Source organism: Schistocerca gregaria, chromosome X, assembly GCF_023897955.1.
Source record: "Schistocerca gregaria isolate iqSchGreg1 chromosome X, iqSchGreg1.2, whole genome shotgun sequence".
NCBI lineage: Eukaryota > Metazoa > Arthropoda > Insecta > Orthoptera > Acrididae > Schistocerca > Schistocerca gregaria.
Window position 1 is genome coordinate 414,799,286 of NC_064931.1, and position 23,632 is coordinate 414,822,917.

At 40.2% G+C, this 23,632-nt stretch overlaps 1 protein-coding gene across 2 annotated transcripts in view; it reads right to left on the reverse strand.

Moving 5' to 3' along the window:
* Positions 1-20,740, reverse strand: part of LOC126297859 (transcriptional adapter 1-like) — a 151,672-nt gene extending 130,932 nt beyond the window's left edge. The window contains exon 1 of one of the 2 annotated variants that reach the window (XM_049989140.1): positions 20,479-20,740. In XM_049989140.1, coding sequence (XP_049845097.1) covers positions 20,479-20,549 — 71 coding nt within the window. In that variant the 5' untranslated portion in view covers positions 20,550-20,740. The remainder of the gene's footprint in view (positions 1-20,478) is intronic. The other variant, XM_049989141.1, reaches the window with a different exon arrangement.
* Positions 20,741-23,632: the final 2,892 nt, after the last annotated feature.

Here is a 23,632-nt window from a genome sequence, read left to right on the forward strand (position 1 = left end):
TGGTTGGTATCATGTGCAACTCAAACCACAGCTGCCGTATTGCGATTCATTTGTCATTTGCAGCCAACCCCATTTATGATAAGATGCTTACAGAACCATCTATCTATCAGTAAAATTCTTTTCCATGATGTTTACTCCTGCATCAATAATATGCCATTCAAATTTGATGTCATTCTGAACAGTGGTTCTCTTTCTATAGCGTTTTGAAACTGGAACTTTAATTATACCATGTGTAATAATATGCTTTAGATATACTTAGCATGGTTGTGAAAGATGGAGGAAACCAACCGTGGTCCAGTATCCATCATAGATAGCCGCTACAAAAGCAAAGAATGCTTCATCAAAAATTTAAGAGAACAAAAGTATCCTTGAAAATCAAAAAGTTGAACAAAGCCAAAACCTTAAAAATTTAATAATCTCGATCACAATAACACACAATTACAACTTGTTGACTACTGGTTTTTAGGTATTCTTGACATAGTTACTGCAAACTTTATAATTATATTGTAATTAGCAATTCTTTGTAAGATGGAATCCCAATTTGGTTTTAGAAAGGGTACTCTGTGGCACTGGACCCTCACTTAGCTTGCATTTATTGTGAATCACTCACACAGCAGAAAGTTCCAAGTGACTGGAAAAAGGAGCAGGTGAATTCTGTACTCGCATATAAGAAAGGTAAAGGAATGGACCCACAAAATTACAGACCAATATTTGTAACATTGGTCTGCTGCAGAATTCTTGAATATATTCTCAGTTTAAATATAATAAATTTCCTTGAGATGGAAAAGCTCTGTCCACAAATCTGCAAGGTTTTAGAACGCATTGCAGGTGCAAATCTTTGCTTGCCATTTTCTCACATAATATCCTGTGAACTATGGATGAAGGGCAACAAGCAACTCCATATTCCTAGATTTCTGGCAAGCATCTGACACAGTGACACAGACACAGTGCCGACTGTTAATAAAGGTATGATCATACAGAATACATTCACCAATATGTAGATATGGGAGTGGCTCGAAGACTTCTAAGTAACAGAACCCAGTATGTTGCCCTTGGTGGCGAGTGTTCCATCAGCGACCAGGGTATCCTACTGAGTAACCCAACGAAGTAGGACAGAACTACTATTATTCTGTATATACATAAATGAGCTGATGGGCCCCCACCACGTTGGTTTAAAGGAAGAGATAGAAGAAATTCAGATGTGAGCTGGTAGATTTGTTGCCAGTAGGTTTGAACAACATGAAAGTTTTAAAGAGATGCTTTGGGAATTTAATTGGGAATCGCTGGCGGGAAGGAGGCATTCTTTTTGATGAACACTATTGAAAAAATTTAAAGAACCAGCATTTGAAGCTGATTGCAAAATGATAATACTACTGCCAACATACATGTCAGATAAGGACCATGAATATAAGAAAAATTAGGGCTCATATGGAGGCTTATAGACAGTCATTTTTCCCTCGGCCTATTTGAAAATGGAACAGGAAAGAAAATGACTATAGAGGTACAAGGTACCCTCTGCCATGCAGCATACAGTGGCTTGCAGAGTATGTATGTATATGTAGGTGCAGAAGAGAGAAAGTGAAGGAATGTTATGTTTTAAACTACTACCTAAGTCATTAGAGATGGAGCATAAGCTGAGTTCTGACAAGAATTGGAATGGAAATCACTCATGGTTTTGTTGTAGCAAGTACCCCAGCATTCAGCTGAAACGATTTAAGGATCCACAGAAAACCTAACCCTGAATGGGCAGATGAGGGCTTGGACCTCATCCCTGAAGAATAAGAGTCACAGGTTCTAACCACCAGACCACTTCAATGAGTGTGAGGACATTTTTTAAATTAACAAGTGGTGGTTAGAATCATTCAGATGGTAAAGGATCTCAATAGATTTTTGAAGCATTGGCATTGTGAGGGAGATTCCATAGGACCCAAATCATTGAATGAGTGCACAAGTCATGAGTCTGGATTCTTATTATTATTTCAATTTATTTATTTTTTGCTTGTTGCATTCCAAAATTTGACATCATGTTATTGGAACAAAATTATTTGAAATTACAAAATTTGAATTTCGGGATAAAATGTTAAGTGATCCCTGCCTGCAACATATACTACTCTTGATGGGCAGGCAGCAAATAAAATATGCATCCAACTATTGGTCTACAAAAGTACGGTGACACATGGAAGTAATGATAGCCTGAATCATTTTAGACTGTTGAAACTGAAATCTTATTGCTTCAAATTAAAATATACAGTGTTACTGAAAACAGCAATTCGGAGAGAGTGATCCTTGTGTCTGTCAACACAAGGATTCTCCAAACAGTACAGGGCAAGGGATGGTGATTTTATTATACTTGTTCCCAGAAATGTGACACCAGTTGGTTGCTTACAAAGTTACACTGGCCTGGTTTCATCCTAATTTCCCCTGTACATCAGCAAAGGGAAATTAACTTTTACACAATTTTTCCTCAGTATTAACCATGAAAAGCTATAAGTTTCACACCAACTTTCAGGGGATCCCATAAAAAAGATCCCATAGCTACTTACCAGACCGAGGAGAGGTGGACACAGTTTACAACACAGAAATATCAGTTGCTGTATTAAATTTGTACATATTGAAATAAAAGTTGACAGACATTGGCGAGAGTTGCTTTCACAAATGTACTGATCTAGCTATTACAACAGAGATACTGACAAAGATATGAAGAAGTTAGGCACAGGAAATAAAGTACAATATATTGACAATGTAAACTGAAATGAACATTACTGATAGCCAGCTAAAACTGGGTAGCAGTCACATAGTTGGGCAGACAACTTACTGTTACACTAGTGGCTAGATTACACTTCTACACTAGTGATACTATGGGTGGATAATCTGACACAGATCAGAGAGATTGGACAAAATGTTGAACGCATGAGTGAATGATTGAGGTGACAAAGGAGGAGGAATTTGGTGGCTTCTTGTCACATGGTGATATCGATGACAGTTTGTGGATCTGGTACACTGACTCTCCACCCCTGCACACATAGGTGTGCTCACCATGTCAGAAAGATGGCACTTAATCGTGGGTGACAATACAAGCTTCTGTCCAAGGTAGTGGACGGTAAAACTACCATGGGCCCAGGCTGCAAGTGGCAAGAGCTGACAACAATCTCCATCGGCATCATTGAAGTGCACCATCTAACTGCAACTGCTGAAGTCAGGGGAAACGGGGTTGAGGTGGCCGTGGGCTCAGAGTGACATCTCTTCAGTAAGATTCAGACCTCAAACATTAGATCTCATACCAACTGCATGCCGAGTTCCACCTGCTGGGACACAAAATACAAGCAATGTCTTCGATCCACAGAAATTTTTCATGCTGCCTTGTCACCAACTGATACAAGTGCTGTCATTTTTCTTATCACTGGATTTCTTTGGAGATTAAGAGTAAATATGTAAATTCTATCATAATGATTGCATCACAAGTCAGATTCTGAAATATTGCACTCCAGGATCTGAATAATACTGTCTCCTTTCTCTCTGATATTTTTCTGAGGGAGTAATTTTCTTATACAATTTTACATCTTCAATAGCAAAAATAGATGTTAAAAGTCATACAAAATGGGTTCAGATTCTGTAAGAATACTGGGGATTCAGGGTGGTGAATGGAGAAGATGGAGGCCCAGTGGAAACATAATTGATAGTAAAGAATGACTCCAATACATGATGTGTCACTGCTCAGCAAGGCAAACATGCCACTTTCTGTTGTCCCCAGCAGGAGCTGATGTACAGGCAGTGGCTTCCATTCTGGATGCTCACGGCAGGCCCATGGTAGGTTGGCACCCTTTAGAGGCCATGGTCACTGACATCAGCAGTGCGCTACTTCCCTTGGTGGCACGAAGCCCTGGCAGCCCCTTATTTTGCATAAGTCACCATGACAGATGTCCATGAAGGGGTACACCTCACTGCTCTCTGGCAGGAGTCAGAAGGCAGCTGGCATTTTGTTGCCATGTCCCACTAGGAACTCAGCATTGCTGGTAGCAAGCACAAATGGCTGGTCAATGGGGCTATGACACCAAGTCCCATGAAGGACTTAGTGCTGGTGGCAGGCACAGCCCCAAGGTGCCCAGTAGTTTCACTGCTTGCCGCAGCTCTGGCACTGTAATGGTGCTACTGGGCTCTGACAACAAGATATCATCCCTGTGATTAAATTCTGAGTTATTTATATGCTTCGATGTGCATTTATTTCACCAAAACTCAGCACCAAGTCATGTCACACATAACAAGACTCTTGCCCAGGTGTGGCGACATCGCCCCATTCACTGTGCAGCTACCACTGTGAAGTCCAGTTTATTGAAGCACTCAGCTATTCTCACCTCACAATCCACTTGCGCATCTGGTATTGTGACACATATGTCATAGGAGCTACAGGCTTACAGGTACTAACGCAATGCTCCATGGCAGCTTTCTCACTTCTTCTTATTACTTTTGCTAAAGACATATAACTTTTACTCAAAGACATTACACTACACTGACCACCTCCCATGGAGAAGACCCAGTCCCCCAAGTCTTGCTCCAGCCCAGTTATCTTCTGTAATTACCTTTAAGCTTAATCTGTAATACACAATCACTATATTAACTTGAGAATTTGTAAATCTTTCATCCTTCACTCAGGGGGATCCAGTTTATGGGAACTTGAATTACCCCTGGGTCAAGTTTTCATATGGCTCGTCATTCCATATACATCAGAGCTATGCAGAGCAAAATCACAACTACCATAGTGCTAAGAATTGAGACACTAGGACACAATTACCTGACATCTACCATCCCAATACTGTTCCACATGCTGCAAGAGCAGCTCTGTAGTGATCCACCCCTTCTGTGCTGCTATCATCCGACTTAATGAATAGTCCAGGCTCAGTTTCAAGTGTTGTTAAAAAAGGAAAGTTTTTGTTTCGATAACATCTCTACAGGTCCATCAGCTAACAAAGCTACAGCTGTGTCACATTCAACAGTGTAACTCCCATCATAGTAGCTGATAAATGAAACATGGATACATAATATCACACATAATCCTATTAACAGTCCACTACCTTGCAATTCTAAATGTCTTGTTCCCACGAGTTCCTCTTCGTCACAGAAACTAGCAAGCACTACTATGTAGCTGTATACTGAGTATATCCAATTTAAACCTATTTCTTGAAAATATGGTTCTGGTTCAATCACCTCTTTCTTGCAAAGACGTCCCCTCTGTTTTACCCCTGAACAACTACATGATGCATGTGCTGCCACCTGCCAAAATTGGACAAGTCAGATATACGGTGACTACCCCACTCTGACAGTGTTGAAGTTCACCCTCAGTCATCACCATGTGTCAACCCCATCTTCCACCAATAGAAGTGCCTCTTCCTCTCCATCTTACACACATTTTCCAACTGTTGCTAACTTGACCAGATAAGTGTGCACCATGTAACACCTCAGCACTGCATGCTTGCTAGCTATCGGTATCCACAACTTCCTTGGTAAGCTGTTGAAGCATGCATGAGCTGTTTAACATGCTGCTCTCCAAGATCACCCTCTGCATAGAATGCCACTCCAAAGCTACTTTTTTCACCTCCACTAACCTCATGCAGCCTCTGCTGTTTTGTTCAATTTGCTTATGTCATTTGCTTTTGCTGTCCTGAAGATTGCCTTTAGTATTTTACCCCCAGCGTCTATCCACACACTCTTCACCCTCCTAGACTTGTATGTACCAATTTGATCACTCCCTACATCCACTCCTTTAATTGTGCACATGCCCTGAGCAACTTCCTGTGCTCCTTTGGGACCTCTCTCAGCCTCCCACTACTATCTGCTAACTGTTGTACCCCTGAGAATATCACATTCATTCACTCACTCACTCACGCAGTTTAAGACAACAGAAAAAGGGTGAAAGTAGGTTACCTGGGAGGAAAACGGAAGTAAAACCACAGAAGAGCTAAAAGAAAGGCACAGGGCAACATACAAAAAATATGGGTGAGCTGGTCATACTGCTGACACGTTAAAACAACTCCCTAAAATTTTCAGAAACAGGTTGGACAAAACACAAAACCTTAAAACTCTGACCACATTCATTTGAACATTACTTAAAATATATGGCAGATATGTCAGGAAACCTGCCACTACCCACTGGTCGGAAAATAAAACACAACTTAATAAAATGTGGCACAGAGCGATCTGTACATCACAAGCACCACAGACTGGAGGGTCCTCTCACCAGAACAAGAAGCTATGCATCATGGGGCTGTGGGCTATGCAAAGACAACTAAGGAGGACCTCATCCCATCAACATGACTAGAAGGAGGTACACCGTGGCTGCATTGTGACTTTGCTGGATGAAGCTTATTGTCTGTCACTTCCAGGCACTCAACTTCCCATTGACACATGACCCTACACATCAACAGTGAGATGAGAGCACACAGGGGATAGCACACTGAACTAACTGAGGATCAAGTCCTGCCCCCTTGGCTGCTACATGTGCCCTTTCATCCCCCACAGTACATATGTGCCCTGGCACACAGCAATAGGACCTCCTTTCCCAGCCATTGTAGCTGAAGGAGGGCATCCTGGGCATCCCGAACTTCTTTGCTAGGTGGATACAAGCATTCCAGAGACTGAAGGGCACTAAGGGAGTCGGAATTTAGTAGGCATGGCACATTTCATCTACTCCAGTGCCCTCAAGACATCAAACACTGTGAATTCTGGAGGCAACCGAATCTTGAGGTCATGATCTGGGAAAACAACTGAGCAACCAATGGCGTTTCCATGGTTGGACCCATCCATAAAGACAGCTACATGGTTGTGGTGCTTCCTTAAAGTGTCAGAAAATATCACGTTAAAAACAGAAATAGGAGTGCGATCTCTCCTGTACATCACTAAATCTAAAATGACTCTGGATCTCTGCAGTAACCAAGGCAGCAGTTGATTAAAAACCTGGATTTCAGCCTGTACATATCCCACGCAAAGAGTCTCCAGCACACATTTCACACAAATTCCAAATGGCTTCATTGCCCATGGATGATTCATGAAGAGGTGCTTCATAGTTGGACAAGCAATGGTATGGTATGCTGGAGTAGTGCAAATAGCTGACATCTGATGCACCATGAGAAGATGCCGCCAGATGGTAAGCGACAGTTCACCAGCCTCAGCACAAACAATGGGTATGAGGCTGGTCAAGTAAGTGCTCATGGACAACTTGATGTGCTCATGGTGTACAATGTCAATAATTTTCAGGTATGAAGGTCTGGTTGAGCCAAATACTGTGCACCCACAGTCCAGGCTTGATCGAACGAATGCTGTACAAAACTGGAGCAAAAGCACCGTGTACAGCACACAGGTAGTAACTACTCCTGTCTAGAATTACCCTTAAACTGTGATAAGTCAGCTGCTTCCTCTGGTTTAACAAAAGTGACTTCACTATTACCACACCCCTTAATCCCTGACCCCCAATCCTTTTGTCACCACAAAAGAACAAAATAATCTCTCATAGCAAATGATGATACCATAGGCTCCGGTTTGTATGTCGTGCTACAGGGTTGGAACATCCTCTGCTGCTGACTGAGTCATCGTCAGCACCTCTGACACCACTCTGAACAGTTCCCAGAGGTGACCACTACTCTGACACCACCTGATGAGTTAGAGTGGTGAGTGGAGATGAGGGGGTGGGGGGGGGGGGGAGGCATAGGTTACAGTGTAGACACTGTTGGCAGTAAAAAATGATTTTACTCAACTCCAATATATGACAAGTCACAGCTCTGAGATGCAAGTAAGCCTCTGTCTTTTGTTCCTGGCTGGCGCTGGCATTAAGGCGGCAACTTCCACCCTGGATGCTCAGTTGGCACCCTGAAATGGTGACAGCAGGCCCATAGTAGGCCAGCAGCTCTCAGACGCTACAGTCATTGACACCATGTATAGTGGTGTGCTACTTCCCTTGGCAGCACGAAGCCCTGGCATCCCTTATTCCACAAGTGTCACCGTGGTTGCATGTGAAGACAGCACTGCACACGGTACAAATCACTGCCCTCTTGATGGATTTGGATGGCAGCTGCCGCTGCAGCACCTAGTCCCACTCGGAAGTCAGCATCAGCCGCAGTAAGCATGTCTAGCAAGTTGGCAGGGCTGTGGCACCCAGTTCCGAGATGAATTTAGAGCTGGTGGCAAGTGTAACCTGGTCTCAAAACCATGGCTGCTGCTGGCGGTGCCCAGTCATCTCGCTGTCCGGTTTAAATCTGTCGTCCTGGTGGTGGTGTTGGTCTTCAGTGACAAGAAGTCACTCCTATCTGAATACTCAGATTTATTTATATGCCTTTGGCTCGCCTTTGTTTCACTGAAACCTGGCACCTAGTCATGTCGCCCATAACAAGAGACTTGCCCTCATTGTGGTGACATCGCGCCACTTGCTGTATGGTTACCGCCGTGTGGTGTAGTTTATTGCTGCACTCAGCTCCCCTCCCTCATGATCCACTTGCGTGTCTGTCATTGCAGCCCTCATGCTGCAACACTGGTGCCTACCGGCTCACAGCTACTAATGTAATGCTCCACAGCAGCTTTCTCACTAATGCTTATTATATTTGCTAAAAACTTAGAACTTTTGCTCAAAAACTGTATTATCTTAAGTACAGATTTGTTAAGGGCCTTGCGCAAATGCAAATGTAGGAGTCTCAATATGAAGCGAGACTGGCTGGAGTTGTGTCACATTTTGTTTGCTAACTAAAGCTGTCGCTGAAAGAAACAAATCAGTAACTGTTGACTTCTAGAGATTTCTCTGCTCCAAGCCACCCTGTGAGAATTCCAAAGTTATATTGCGAGTAGAATAGCATCATCATAGTAGCACTCATTATTACTTCATATTATTTTAGATCTGATTTAAACAGCACCTTTAACCCGTAATATCTCATGGTGTTTCTGATCTTCTTGGTGGCGAGTGAGTCCCTAAGGCTGGCTGTCATTTGCCACTAAGAGAAATAACAGAGGGGCCATCAAGACAGTACACTGGCCAGCCAACATGAATCAAGAGAACAGTTACAAACTCTCACCATTTTAGTTGATATTAATTGGCAGCCAACAGAAACAGTTTTACTGTATCTGTCCTATCACATACTGTAGTAAGCACCATGCTAGATGTATTGGGAATAGCTGGCAGATTCCAGGACACAGTGGGAGATGCATTTCACATTATACCACAGCAGCACCTTCCACAGCATCTGTCAGTGACAACCACAAAATATTAAGGTCAAATACTTCCAGCAATATGTATTTGATATCCATCTAAATCAACCCATTATTCTGTTACCACGGGAGACCTCAAGAATCTCTTGCCTCATGACAACTGGAGAGGCATGGACCCATTGCCACATACTACAATATTATAAAGGGTATGACAAAGTAAGGCTAACAGTCTTCAAGGTATTATAGAGGCTATTTTCTGAAAAAAATTGAGAACAGGAAACAACGTCCAGGAACGTCATCAAACACCACTACAGAGCACCAAGTTAAAGGGTTGAAGGCCTGACTGTTGGCCACCCCTTCAACTGCAAATGTGAAATTCTAGGCTGATGCTGCACTTAGCGGTCTCTACAGAACTGTTTTGGCATGCAGACACAAAATCAGTGCCATGTAATGTCATGAATGCCATCGAGCCCAATGCAAGACCTTCTGCTTGTGGTCAACTTGTTTTCTGCAGCCGGCCGTTGTGGCCGAGTGGTTCTAGGCACGTCAGTCCGGAATTGCGCGACCGCTACAGACGCAGGTTCGAATCCTGCCTCGGGCATGGATATGTGTGATGTCCTTAAGTTAGTTAGGTTTAAGTAGTTCCAAGTTTGAGGGGCCTAATGACCTCTGATGTTAAGTCCCATAGTGTTCAGAGCCATTTGAAACATTTGATTTTGTTTTCTGCAGAACAGGTGCTCTCACAACATGTGTTGACCCCCAGCCACTTACATGAAGACAGCCATGTTTGGGCTCTGTAAATTCAATGCACTGCAGCATTGGTGGATGGAATTGCTGGGTATGGATCCTTGATTCATTCTCAAGACACCTGCTCTCTTGAAGTCTGTTTGTACTGTTTTGTTAAACCCTGTATAGATGCAACACATCACACGTAGCCTACTTCTCATTATCAAGGCTATAATAGTAGCAGAAATGGTGAAAGTTGTATATATAAAATGACATAATCACACACCCAAAATAATTTTATTGAAATGGTAGCATTCAGATCTTTAAGTACAAACACTATTTGAGCAATATTCATCTGAAGAAGTTTTTGGCTGAGGGTTCAAACATGTGGCTCAAATCAAGTTGACAACTTTGTTAAATCCAGTAAGTAATATCAAGATCTTTCCAATGTCATCAGGCTCACATCTTTTAAATCACCGAAGACAGGTCAAACAATATTGTACATTTATGCCACAGTTACCAGCCATACGGGTTTTTGAATGTCCTGAAAGTTTACAGCCTTAAATTGACGCAAGGTAACATTTATATTTGATAAAAGAGGAATAACTCGAAATTAATGTTTTTACCATGTGTTTTCAATGATTAAGAATTATTCTTACCTGAAAAAACAAGTGGAAACACTCCTTTAATGTAAAGTCTTTTGCATTTTTGGGTGTCAAATCTCTCAAAACAAAGTACTTTATCACAGCTCATTAGTCAATTTTATCGATTTTAACAGAACTCTTAACATGCCATTGTTTACAGCACCACCACTAACAAATGATTACCATAATTTTATATCTCTGAAACCTTTTAGTGTTAACTCCTAAAGAGCTGCAGTCGTCCATGATTACAGTATTTTTGCCCCATTCCCACCATCTCTGTGCTACGTCATTATCTTTTAGAATTTCACACGTCCAAAAGGAAATGATTGGTCAATTAAACAATATAACAATTTTTCTTGTAAATACTAATGTGTTCATTACAGAACAAAATCACAAGAAAAATATATGCTCACGTACATATACAAATTCCATGAGTTCCAATCTTTCTCACTTCATTTTGCTACATGTAGTATTAATTTAATGTTACTAGCTTACATTTGCTAGTTAGGCATAACTGATAAAATTTACATTACTGGTATTCATTGTTTGGCAGGTCTATGGTGCCTGGGTGACACTATTACATGATATTGTAAGCGACCAGAGCACTCGTTATTTTATTATTATGAAAATAGTGAAGAAATCAAACATTCCTTAATCTGCCCCCATTTGATGAATACCTCAATCACTTCTTTCAATCAATTCTTTAATTGTTGCACCTCACTTATCTGTTGTTCTCTTGGAAAAAATTGCAGTGGCTTTGAAAACTGAATACTCTACTGGGAATAAGTGTCAGTGTTATTTGATTTTCTTTAGTAGTAGCTATTTAGTATATTATAATCCAGGTTGGTATTATGTGACAAGGGGACAACTTGTTTGCAAGTAAATTTGAAGGGTAGTTTCAGAACTTAAAGACACTAACATGATTGCTCATACTTATTGAGGGAATCTGTGACAGAACATATGAGTGAGATTGTTAAGATAAAGATGTTGCTTTTGCTTGGTGGACTTGGTAATCTAGTGGCCATCAGATAGTGAAATGTTGACAACATGAAGAGTACTGTTAGATTTGGAGTAATCAAAAGTGAATTTGCTATAGAAAAATAACTAAGACGATCTACAACATTAAAAATTAAAGGTTCACTCAGTCAAAACAACACAGATGTCTCCTAGGTCTCAGACATCAATACAATTTGGTATAAGTGACTAAAGAAGATGGCTACTCAGGCAAGTAGTGATATGCTCAGTTTGGCTCCTGAAGGATATGAGAACTGAATTATTTTGTTCCAGCAGGTTACAAGGTTTTCAGTGTAGCATAACTACAATCCAAAGAACACACAAGTCGTACATCCCACCTTCACTGTAAATGGATTCGGCTCAATGGAAGCGCCTGATTCCATCCATCTGCTTTGACCCATGACGTAAGGGTGTTGTGGTGTGTGACGTCATTATGGCGCGAGTTTTAGTTGGTTGTGTTTGATGGGGTCGTGTGTGTGTGTGTGTGTGTGTGTGTGTGTGTGTGTGTGTGTGTGTGTGTGTGTGTGTGATGGCTGGCCGAAATTTGCTTGTGGTAAGTAATTGCTTTTTTTGGGTCTATTTTTCTTGTGTTGTAATGTTTTCTGTATTTATTGCGTATTGAATGTGTTTTAATTTACGTAGGGATGTTTGAGTTTTTAATTTTTGAGGTGTTGTGGTTTTGGTTTTGTTTTTCATAGTTGTAGGTGTTGGTTTTTTCGTATCAGTAGTTATAGTGGACCTATACAGGTCAAGGGAAATGTGTGTTTCCTTTAGATTTTGTAATTTTTTTTTTTGTTCTGTTATATTTAGCTTGTCCCCTTTGTAAAACCCCCAATTTCCTGCAGTTGACCTGTTATTTTGATTGTATTTTTGGAGGGAGACGTTATTGTCTTATTTATATGTATTTTAATTCAAATGGTTCAAATGGCTCTGAGCATTATGGGACTTATCTGAGGTCATCATTCGCCTAGATTTAGAACAACTTAAACCTAACTAACCTAAGGACATCACACACACCCATGCATGAGGCAGGACTTGAACCCGCGACTGGAGCGGTTGCGCAGTTCCACACTGAAGCGCCTAGAACTGTTCGGCCACACCGGCCGGCACGTATTTTCATGTTTGTTGCCATGTGTATGTAGTGATATCATAGGCACCATATTGGAGACGCTTAGAATAACCATTTCTGCCATATTGATGATGTCTAGGTCAAAGCAGAGGGGTGGAATCTGACACTTCCATATTCCCAAGGATTCACACAACTGGAAAAAGGCTTTCCAAATTTACATTCACTGTGCTTCCTTAACATTCAGATTAGTTGAACGCAACAGAATATAACTTCCATGACAACCCTGCATTTGAAATCCATCTCACCATTAAAGTATTATTATTTACTACCCAAATGAAACATCCTGAGGATATGGTACAAGATCTCAAAAGTTATGCTGTCTGATATATTTACAGTGCCAACGTTTAATATTCAGTGACCTCTGTGGGAACTTTTCTATCATCATTCTAATCATCAGATTTGATGACATCATAGTACATAGCATGATTTCTAAAACATTGTGCAATGAAGTTCAATACATAAATGATAAGTATTTGTGATTTCCATAAGACTGAAGTGCAAGACTAACACAGTTCCTCATGTTTTGAAACAAAATTAAAGAAGCCTGAGTGCACCTTCTGTTCTCAACATGTGCACTGTCTCCAACTGGAATATTGCTATCATAGTAAAATATGTAAAGAGTTGACAAAAAAATTAATATCTGTGATATGAAGCCCATTTAACAAAATTAAGTGATTTCTACTGATGTAATACAAATACCTCATCAATTTGATGTTAGTAACTGTAAATATTGTGAGTGATGAGCAAAAGTTATGTTTCAGAGAATCAAACCTTTTAGAATCCATGGAGATAACTTGATTTTGAGCAGGTTGTTATGGTTGACTAGGAATATGTTTAACAGCCCTGTTTAAAATGGAAGAGAGCTTTTTGTGAATCAATTTGGCTATCTCTTTCAATGGATGGCAAAATTTTTTATCATGAGATCTTCAATCAACTATGATTAAGAGCCAGGGTGAGTTTTGTGTTGGTCAGGTATTGAAGAGAAACCACAACAAAATTTCTGTTCTGTGTTTATCAGGTATTTCAGAAAAATGATCACAAAATTTACCTAAACATGACTAGCACCCCAAATTAATTATATGGGCAGCACAATGTTGTATCCTACAACAGAAGAAGTCACAAAGACAGTAAAAAAATTATAAAAACAGAAGTCAGCAGATCTAGATGATTTGTCAATTCCTGACCTGAGGGGACAGATGGTCAGGGGTCACCAGAAGGGCCCAGACCCTAAGTCTGTGGTGGTGTGTGACGTCACAGCGGCGCAAAGTTTAGTTTGCGAGTGTCGCGCGTTTGTAGATGTTTTGCTGTGTTGTCGGTGGTGCTCTCTGGTGACGTGTCTGTAGGCTATGGGTAAGGCTTTGTTGTTGGTTTAGTGTGTGCTTGTGATGTGTTTGTAGGTGGTGTGTCATTGCGGTTTGGTGGTGTTCTCTGGTGGGGTTTGTGGGTTGTGTGGTGTGTGTCATATTGAGTTCATTTGAGTTGTTGATGTTGTCAGCTGTTGTTGTGCTTGTAAGTGAAGATTGATGGCGTATTGTGCAGTGAGTTGATGGTTTAATTTTTGTTTTGTTTTATGGTAATGTAGTGTTGTATGTGGGTTGTCACGTTAGAATTTTTGAGATCAAATTTTTTTTGTGTCGTCATTAGGAAAGAATATGACGGATAAATTGAACAGTTTTCAGCTGTGGGGAATGACAGGTGACACAGCTATGTCACTCATTAAGTTTTTCCAGCTCTTCGGACTATTGGCTGAGCTAGTAAAGTGCTCTGTGTGTGAATATATGAAAATGACGAAAGTTTCGGCGTCTCGGACCAGAGAGAGCTATATGCGGAGGTGCCAGCGTGACAACATTTGGCGCTCCATTCGCCGGGGTGCCTGGTTCGAGAAGTCTACGTTGGGTATGCGTGAAATTGTTTTGTTGAGTTATCATTTTTGTTATCAGTCCTTACACAGTTTTTGTGTGCATGAGGTGGGTGTGAGTGAGCGAACGGTCCTTGATTGGTATTCCTTTTGTCGGGAGGTCTGTTCAGAACATATTAAATACAGGGGTAAGTTGGGTGGGCCTGGAGTAAAGGTGGAGACTGGTGAGTCACAGTTTGGTAGGAGGAAGTATGGGAGGGGTAAGCTTGTGGTTGGTTTATGGGTGTGGGGGCCTGTGGTATCTAGGTCTGGTTGTTCTGAGTGTGTGTTTAGGGTTGTGGAAAATCGTACAAAGAGAGAGTTAGTGGGGTTGATTCAAGATTATGTAGAAAAGGGTAGTGCGGTAGTGTCTGATGGGTTTGCGTCTTATAGTGGGTTAGATCGGGAGGGTTACAATCATCTAGTTGTTAATCATAATGTAGAGTTCAAGAATTATGATAGTGGGGCCTGTACAAATACTTTGGTGGGTTTTGGGGAGCTGTTAAATCTGTAATAGGGAGGGGGAAGAGGCACTCTTCCAACCTTCAGGCTCATTTAGATGAGTACTGGTGGCGGAAGGGTTGTGGATTAGTGAGGTTTTTTGGGGGGGAAGGGGGGTTGGCTGTGGCTCGGGGGTGGTTGGTGAGGTTTGAGGAGAAAAGTGGGTGAGGGAGTTTGTTTCTTTGGTTTTGATTTTTGGGGTTAGGGGAGGGGTTGGGAATTTTGTTTAGTTGTTGTTTATTTTGTGTGTGTGTGTGTGTGTGTGTGTGTGTGTGTGTGTGTGTGTGTGTGTGTGTGACTGTGGTGTTCGATCTAGTAGGCAGTGGTGGACCTTTCACGTGGTGAGTTTTAGTTTTTTTTATTCATGTTTTTATCTGGTTAGATGATTTGTGGATCACGTGTCGGGGGATTGTGTTGTTGGTATTGGTGAGCTGGTTTTCACCCTGTGAGGTTAAGGGAAGTGTTCGATTCCAGATTTGATGTTTTCTTGTGGTTTTTGAGGTACTGATGATTGAGAAAGGTTTTGTGTTTCTTGAATTGGTATTGATACTTTCCATTGACCTATATAGGTCAAGGGTGCGTTCGATTCCAGATTGGTGTTTTTTTGTGGTTTCTGAATTGGTATTGATACTTTCCATTGACCTGTATAGGTCAAGGGAAGTGTTCGATCCCAGATTTGGTGTTTTCTTGTGGTTTTTGGGGTACTGATGATTAAGAATGTCGTTGTAGGTTTTGTGGTTTCTCAGCTGGTATCAACAATTTCTGTTGCCCTAAATAGGTCAAGGGAAGTGTTCGATTCCCGATTTGGTTTTTCCTTGTGGAAGTGGGTGTAGGTTCTGGGGTTTCTGAATTGGTATCGATATTTTCCGTTGACCTATATAGGTCAAGGGAAGTGCTCGATTCCAGATTTGGTGTTTTCTTGTAGTTTCTGGTCTCGATACTTTTCATTGACCTATATAGGTCAAAGGAAGTGTTCGATTCCAGATTTGGTGTTTTCTTGTGGTTTCTGAATTGGTATCGATACTTTCCATTGACCTATATAGGTCAAGGGAAGTGTTCGATCCCAGATTTGGTGTTTTCTTGTGGTTTTTGAGGTACTGATGATTAAGAATGTGGTTGTAGGTTTTGTGGTTTCTGAATTGGTTTCAATACTTTCCGTTGACCTATATGGGTCAAGGGAAGCTTTCAATTCCATTGGATATTGTTTGAAGTTGATTTTGTGAATGTTATGGTCTGTTTATTTTACCGGCTTTGTCGTTTGGTTTAGTGGCGTGTGTTTATTATGAGTTTGTCCCCACCCAAAAACCCCCAATTTCCCCCACTTGTCTTGTTACATTCATTATAATATAGGAGGAAAATGTATATGATGGTTTTTTTATCTATTTTTCTGTTTTTTCTCATGTTCACATAATGATGTCATACTCACAATATGGGAGTTGTTGTGAATGGTCGTTTGGCCCCATATTGGTGACGTCATTTGTCAAGGCTGATGGGTGGAATTGGACGTTTCCGTTAACTCAATGGACAGTATATAAAATTCCATTAACACACACAATAAATGAGAATACCTAAAGCCACACAAATCGTGCTCCTACAGGTAATACAGAAAGTACTGGAAATTACAAGACCTTTACCTATTCTTATCATTCTCAAAAATAATAGAATCTGTCACAAAAGTCAGAATAATGAGTTCCAGAATCAATACAACCTTCTTAAAGAATCACACTTTGGCTTCTGAGATGGCAGAAGTACAATATCAATCATAACAGAGTTAATAAATTGGTAACTGAAGTTTTCGACAGGGATGACTTTATCTTTGATAAGGATAGAAGCTTAAGTAATAAATTAAAATTTGTGCCACAGCTAAGACTCGAATCCTGGTCTCCAGCTTACTGGGCAAATTACTAACCACTAAACCACTGTGGTATTGCGGCTACCACAACTGCTCAGACTACCCTAGCGCAATGAACTCCTTAACATAAACCTCATGCATGTCTTCAGACTATCCTCTCCCCTCATAAATCATGAGTGCTTCCGAGGCTCTCTGCTGTTCCAATATTGGAGAACCTTGGCAATATTGACAATTTAAGAAGGGGAAAATGAGCTGAAGATGAGAAATGTAGTTTGTTTTAGGGAGGGCATTGGATTACGGTAGCCCATTCAGTTGTGGCAGCAACAATACCATGGTGGTGTACTGGTTAGCACACCTGCATAGAAATCAGGAGACCCAAGTTCAAATCCTGACCATGGCACAAATTTTAATTCATTACTTCAGCTTCTACCTTTATTGAAGGCAAAGGTGAGACTCGTATATCTCCAAGAAAATGAAACTCCATCAGATCAAGGGATGATTTTGCTATATCCATAACTTTAGACCTGTCCTATGCTTTTGACACTGTTGGCCATAATATATAACTAAATGAACTACAAGCACAAGAGGAACAGCTGATGAGTGGTTACAGTCTTATTTGGAAAACAAAAGACAGACACAGCCCACTCTTCAGACGATGCCAAATTTTTACTGAAACAATTACATATTGCCATTTGCATTCTTAAGGGAAGTATATTGGGATCATTTCTGTTTTTCATATATACCAGTTAGTCTCCAGACTATTAAAGACATGAAGAAAAAAAATGTTTTCTGATGACAGCAACATAACCAGTTACTAATGAAAGGCAAATGAACGTCTCATGGTTCAAATGGCTCTGAGCACTATGGGACTTAACATCTGTGGTCATCAGTCCCCTAGAACTTAGAACTACTTAAACCTAACTAACCTAAGGACATCACACACATCCATGCCCGAGGCAGGATTCGAACCTGCGACCGTAGCAGCCGCGCGGTTTCGGACTGAGCGCCTAAAACCGCTAGACCACCGCGGCCGGCCCTCTCATGGATGTGACCCATTGGGCAGTGTGTAATAAATTATAACGAGTATAAAGAAACCAAACTCTGAACTTCAGCTTGTAAAAGGAAAACAGCTCTGGCTCTTTAAACATGAATGATGAATTTACTGACTATATAATAAGCTCAAAGTTCTTAGTGATATGACTATCAATTGTCAACTGACATGGAATGATCATACAATGATAATGGCAAAGAGGACGTCACTGGCATGTTATAACCTTAAAGTACAGTCATTAGTTAAGTCAGTGCCTTGTGGAGACGTAGTCTTCATAAACTGTCCATTCTTCTCTATGGAATTCTATTCTGGGACTTATAAGCAAAAATATGAACACAATTTTCAAACTGCAGAATGGAACTGTAAGGAATGTATTGTAAGGCTCACTGTAAAGAAATAGTAAAAACAGAAAATGGTATCCTTACTATGTGAAGTGAGTTTATCTGTCAATATGTTGTGCATATCGCGAAAAACAATAGTAAATGTGTCACAAAAAGTTCTATACATGCCCTTGCAACAAGAGCCAGACTTACATTTGCCAGGGATAAAGTAACAAAAATCCTACACAGCATTTTTTATCAAGGAATAAAACTGTGTAATAATTTGCTCAAGAGAATGAAGGAGACAAATAAAACACATGTTTGATAGGGTAGTTGGAGTGCATCTCTTAACTATTGCAAATTGCACAGTTAAATACTACTTACAGAACTCGACAGTAGCAGTTAATAATTAAAAAGGTGATTGCTAGTGGATAATGATAATGCCTCCCCATTTTTCTGGGTTCAGCATCTCACTCACGATGAGAGGATGCTGCCCGAGTTTACTGATAAGTGAAAGGGACGTGGAGATCTAACGCAGGCATGGCAGCATGATTGTGGTCCTAATGCCAACTGAAAGTACACAGGATTGTGTGTAGTGAAAAAACCAAATGAATAGAGCTTAATTATTTTTTAGGTATGTTGAGTAACTTAGCTGTTCATTAGACATGTGCATCACATTTTGAAGGATGGAAGTTCATGCTTTGTCCATGCCTCCTGATTTAGGCATTTCTATATCACTTCAGGTAACTGCCAAGCCAGTTGCTCCAACATATTGTCTCCATCTCCTTATTACATGTGTGTGTACATTCATACATCTTTATACATGACTTACATTTTCCTTGTTCAAGTGGACAGATCCTATATCATTATAAAATAACCCTTGAAAAAATAAACTCCTCATACAGTAAAGGCCATGATAGGGACTCTATCTGACACTGGAATCTCAACCAAGTGTTACCAGTTCTGCTGCATTTAAACACTAGTAGCACTGACTGCTACGTCATTACTCTCAGCACCTGTTCTGTTTCTTATGTTCCCTTAGACTGTTTACACACAGAGAGATCTCAAAGTCTTTATTAACTGTTCTGACAAATATTTATGTTTCTCAGGTCATGATCACATACTCATATGAACTTCAGCCACAGTGTCTCAAATGTTCAGATCCTGCAGTTAATAACTGTTTGAGAATTAAGGTAGAGTCCTACGTTTACATTTGAGCTACAAATGTAACAGAACAGGGGCGATTATGTAGTAACAACTGTTTCTGATCACTTGCCCATCAATCCCCAGTATAGTGAAGACAACTTTACAAAATTGTTAAGGCTTTCGTGGCCACTTATTGACAAACTGCCTATTGGCTTCTGTCTCGGGTTCTTCGGCCGACGTTCATCTAATGATTTTTCTGACGTTTCGCCAGCACGAGTGGCTGGCATTCTCAAAGCTTCAACCACCATTGCCGGTGGTAGACTGGAGCCGAGCTCGCGGGCGCAGACTATATGTACCTGGCGCGCCAACGTCCGAGGGCTTCTCCGCGGTCATTTCCGGTGCGCTTGTTGAAGACAACTTTATGGAAAAATTAAAAATATATCTTCTGGAAACCGTTGGAAAAGGATGAAATAAAAATGATAAAATAGCTAGAGATGACTCGAGGAGATGGAATGTGAGGCGAAAAGGGGTGAGAGATGTTTGCTATAGGCCACGGAAAATCGCATGGCGATGGTTTAAATACATAATCCTCATTCAATTTTCGGACTGACGTTAACAACATGAATCCCAATCAATCTGGGACATATTACTTTACAAAATAATTGCACACATTCTGCTTTGCATGAAGTTATAAGTGAAACAGATATAAGATTTCGTTCACAACACTGATTTCTCTAGCGGCAAAATTACTTTTCTGCTTGAAGTTCAATCGACAAAGGAATCAGTTAAAAGACTCTGAACACTTACATAACAAAGAGCGTTACAAACTGTTTCCTAACACTACAGACTGGACATTACAATCATTTTCAAACTGAAGACAGGCATTACTATATAGCGTCCTTAACAAGTACATAACCTAAATATTTGTAATAATTAAGTACTGATGTCAAATACACATTGTACAGAGTTGAGGCAGAATAGGGAGGGAAAACTTAAAGTAATAAATCTTACTTACTTGCTCGCATTGTTACCGAGAGCATCGAAAAGCCTCTTACGAGACCTGCTAACTTCATCATGCTGCGTCATAATACAAAAACGACTTCGATTATACGTTTATCTGGCGTGCCAAGATTGTTTTAAAGGTCTATCCATTTGAGCCAGTGGATTCACACAATAACAATACATTACACAAACACAAATCAAACAATAAATGCAAAATACACAATCAAAACACAAACATTATACCCCACTATCGATCCTTTCGTATATAGTCTCTGCAATCGCAGGTGATATTGCAACAGCACTTTTGTATCAACGATTCCAGGTTGGTGGTGTTTCTCGCAATTTTGGGGAAAATATTTTTCTTTTGGAAATGTATGGAGAAACAAAAATCTCTGGGAAATTTTTCTGGAAGAATATTTCTGTATCAGGGAAACTGGGAAGTATTTTATCTGCCTAGCCTTACTAGTAAAGTTATCTCTGATGTTTCAAATCAAACAACAAAACAACACATACCAAGAAAAATATTGTTACGTTGTTACTTGTGTCAGAACATTTATTTGTGATGGTTATAAAGTTTGTATGCTGGGAACTAATAAAACACACACACACACACACACACACACACACACTCCTTTCGTCATCTCTTTTGTTAACTCTCATATCGATAGTAGCAAGATAACGAACACAAATGTCACACATACTAGTGCTTATTTCCTCGACCGAAAATACATTCCATTCCAGAAATTTTTGCTCCATATTGTATTCAGGCTTCAACCAATGAAGGTTGACATTACCATCAAATCCACACAATGTACATTGTCGCTGGATGATAAACTACTACTACTACTACTACTACTACACTACTACTACTACTACTAAATGAAAACTTTCTATTTTCAAATACGAGTACCATATTATTAACTCGTTACAGTCCAGTTTTGGTTCATGTGTTTTTCAGATGTGTAGGGAAATGCGATGATTGCGGGAACAGCTTGGTTCCCAAGCATAACTTGTGGACACACATGGGGTTTTGCAGGGCAACAGCAATAGATGTCCACACGGCCAGCTTATCTACACAGAAAGTTATTTGATGCCTAAAACAAACCTGTCAGCTAACGACTACGAAAATTCTACAATGGTACGGACAAAGACGGGCATATGCCACGGATCTTACCAGAATATACATTTTAAAGATCGGACAATCAACAAAACGACAAAAAAAACTCAATGCTGACGATTTTCTAATATCCCTCGTATTTGCAGGAGTTTGGACTTGGAGCTGGTTTTGGTTGCAGCCACAGGACACACACAATATAAAATGAAAGGTACAGTGCACATGCAATTTAAATGACAACAAAATCTGAGGTACCATATACCTTGACACATACACTATAAAATAAAAGGCAAAGTACACACACAATTTACGTGGTAACAAAATCTGATGTATGGTATTCCTTAACCTAAAATTAACCAGTAAAGAATCCACTGAGGGTGCTACAACTGTGGTGGCAAAAAGGTGGACCCATCCTTAATTCATTACCTTATTTGTGCACACACAGGAACTGTATTAAAAACTCCAGTATGATAAAAAATGTCACATTTGTGACAAATTTGTGGGTTATCAAGACACACAGAGGTCTTCAGAAGGATAGATAAGGAAAATATTGAATATAATATGATTTAATGTATTGTTGTTTGTGGATGTATGGCAGTAACATATTAGTTTCTTTACGAATATGCTTATCATCCATCCCATTCTTTTAAGATGTTATGCACATCACGTGAAGATTAATATGAATAATGTATTAGTTGCTTTGCTTTATGAAAATGGTTACCACACTTTCCTGCTTCTTTATTTAGGTGTCATCCACAGTGTGTGAAGCTTATACATGTTTGAAATGGAAGGGATTAATCAAATTGCCACCTATCAAACTTACACAGCCCTCAGAGTATGCTACAGATCAGTCTGTCACCTTAGGCAATATTGTATGGAGAGAGAAGGGAGGGCAGTATCACACTCTAGCCATATTTTATAAACTAAAAGAAAGGCAGAAACAGTACTTTCAGATGCCAGTAGATAACTGGTTTTCTCGTTGCATGTAGCATGTTTCATTGATGGCAATCTTTTCTTCACCAGTTGTGAACTAGTGTGATATTGACACCCTCACTCGCCCTCCTCTGGAATAATGGTTAGGGTACAGAATCAAACACGTTTTCACCATGGTGAAAAGTCTTTTTCCAGTTGTGAGGTGCAATTAGGTTGATTTTAATCCAGAATTAAATGTGTTTTCTTGTGTAAGGCAATTTTACGAAATTGTTAATTGACCATTAATATATCATAATTGATACTTCTATATTTAGAGTTGCAAGCAGAACTCTGGACATTACAAGAGGCGGGACATGTCTCTTATCAGGTGTGTGATACTGTGGATGGCAATGCATGCTCTGCAATGTGCTTCCAGGCTGGCCATAAGTTTGGTAAGCTGTTCTTGTGGTATGGCATTCCCTTCCTCCACAAACACAGTTGACAACTGCAGAATGGTCAATTGTGCATTTGGATGTGCTTCAATATGTCTTCCCCACACATGCTAGATGAGAATTAACCCCTGCAATAAAGGGAGGGAGTTATTTCTGCCCACCTCTAAAAGTATTGTAATCTAGTTAGATTCTTTATATTTTAAAATTTGGAAACATATGTATTTTTAGTGCATTCTCCTACCATATTACATATATATTTTAAATATTTCAGTTAAACTTAACCCGAAACTTCAAAACTCAGTAGTAGATTTCATTTTCCTAGTGAGTATCATATTCAATACTTTTAGGTTCAGGGCGTTCATCACACAGCAATACGTCTTTAAAAAGTATGTTGAGAGTAAGTCAACAATGAACCAAATCTGCATTTTTAAATTTTTATGGTGGTAATGTGTGTTATCGAAAATGCCTTTGTGTTGATAGGGTTAAGGCAGAGGGATAGGTAGGGTAATCCATTTGCCAAATACCTTCTTGTTCTGAGAGATCTTGCACCTATGCTGGTCGATGAAGTTTACTGTGCATGAAACTAGTGTGTGTTGTACAGTCTGTTGCATTTACATCATCACCACCATCGCAAGGTCCTGAAGAGTATGCAGACCCATATTCCTATTGTCACCTCCATGCTGTCAACA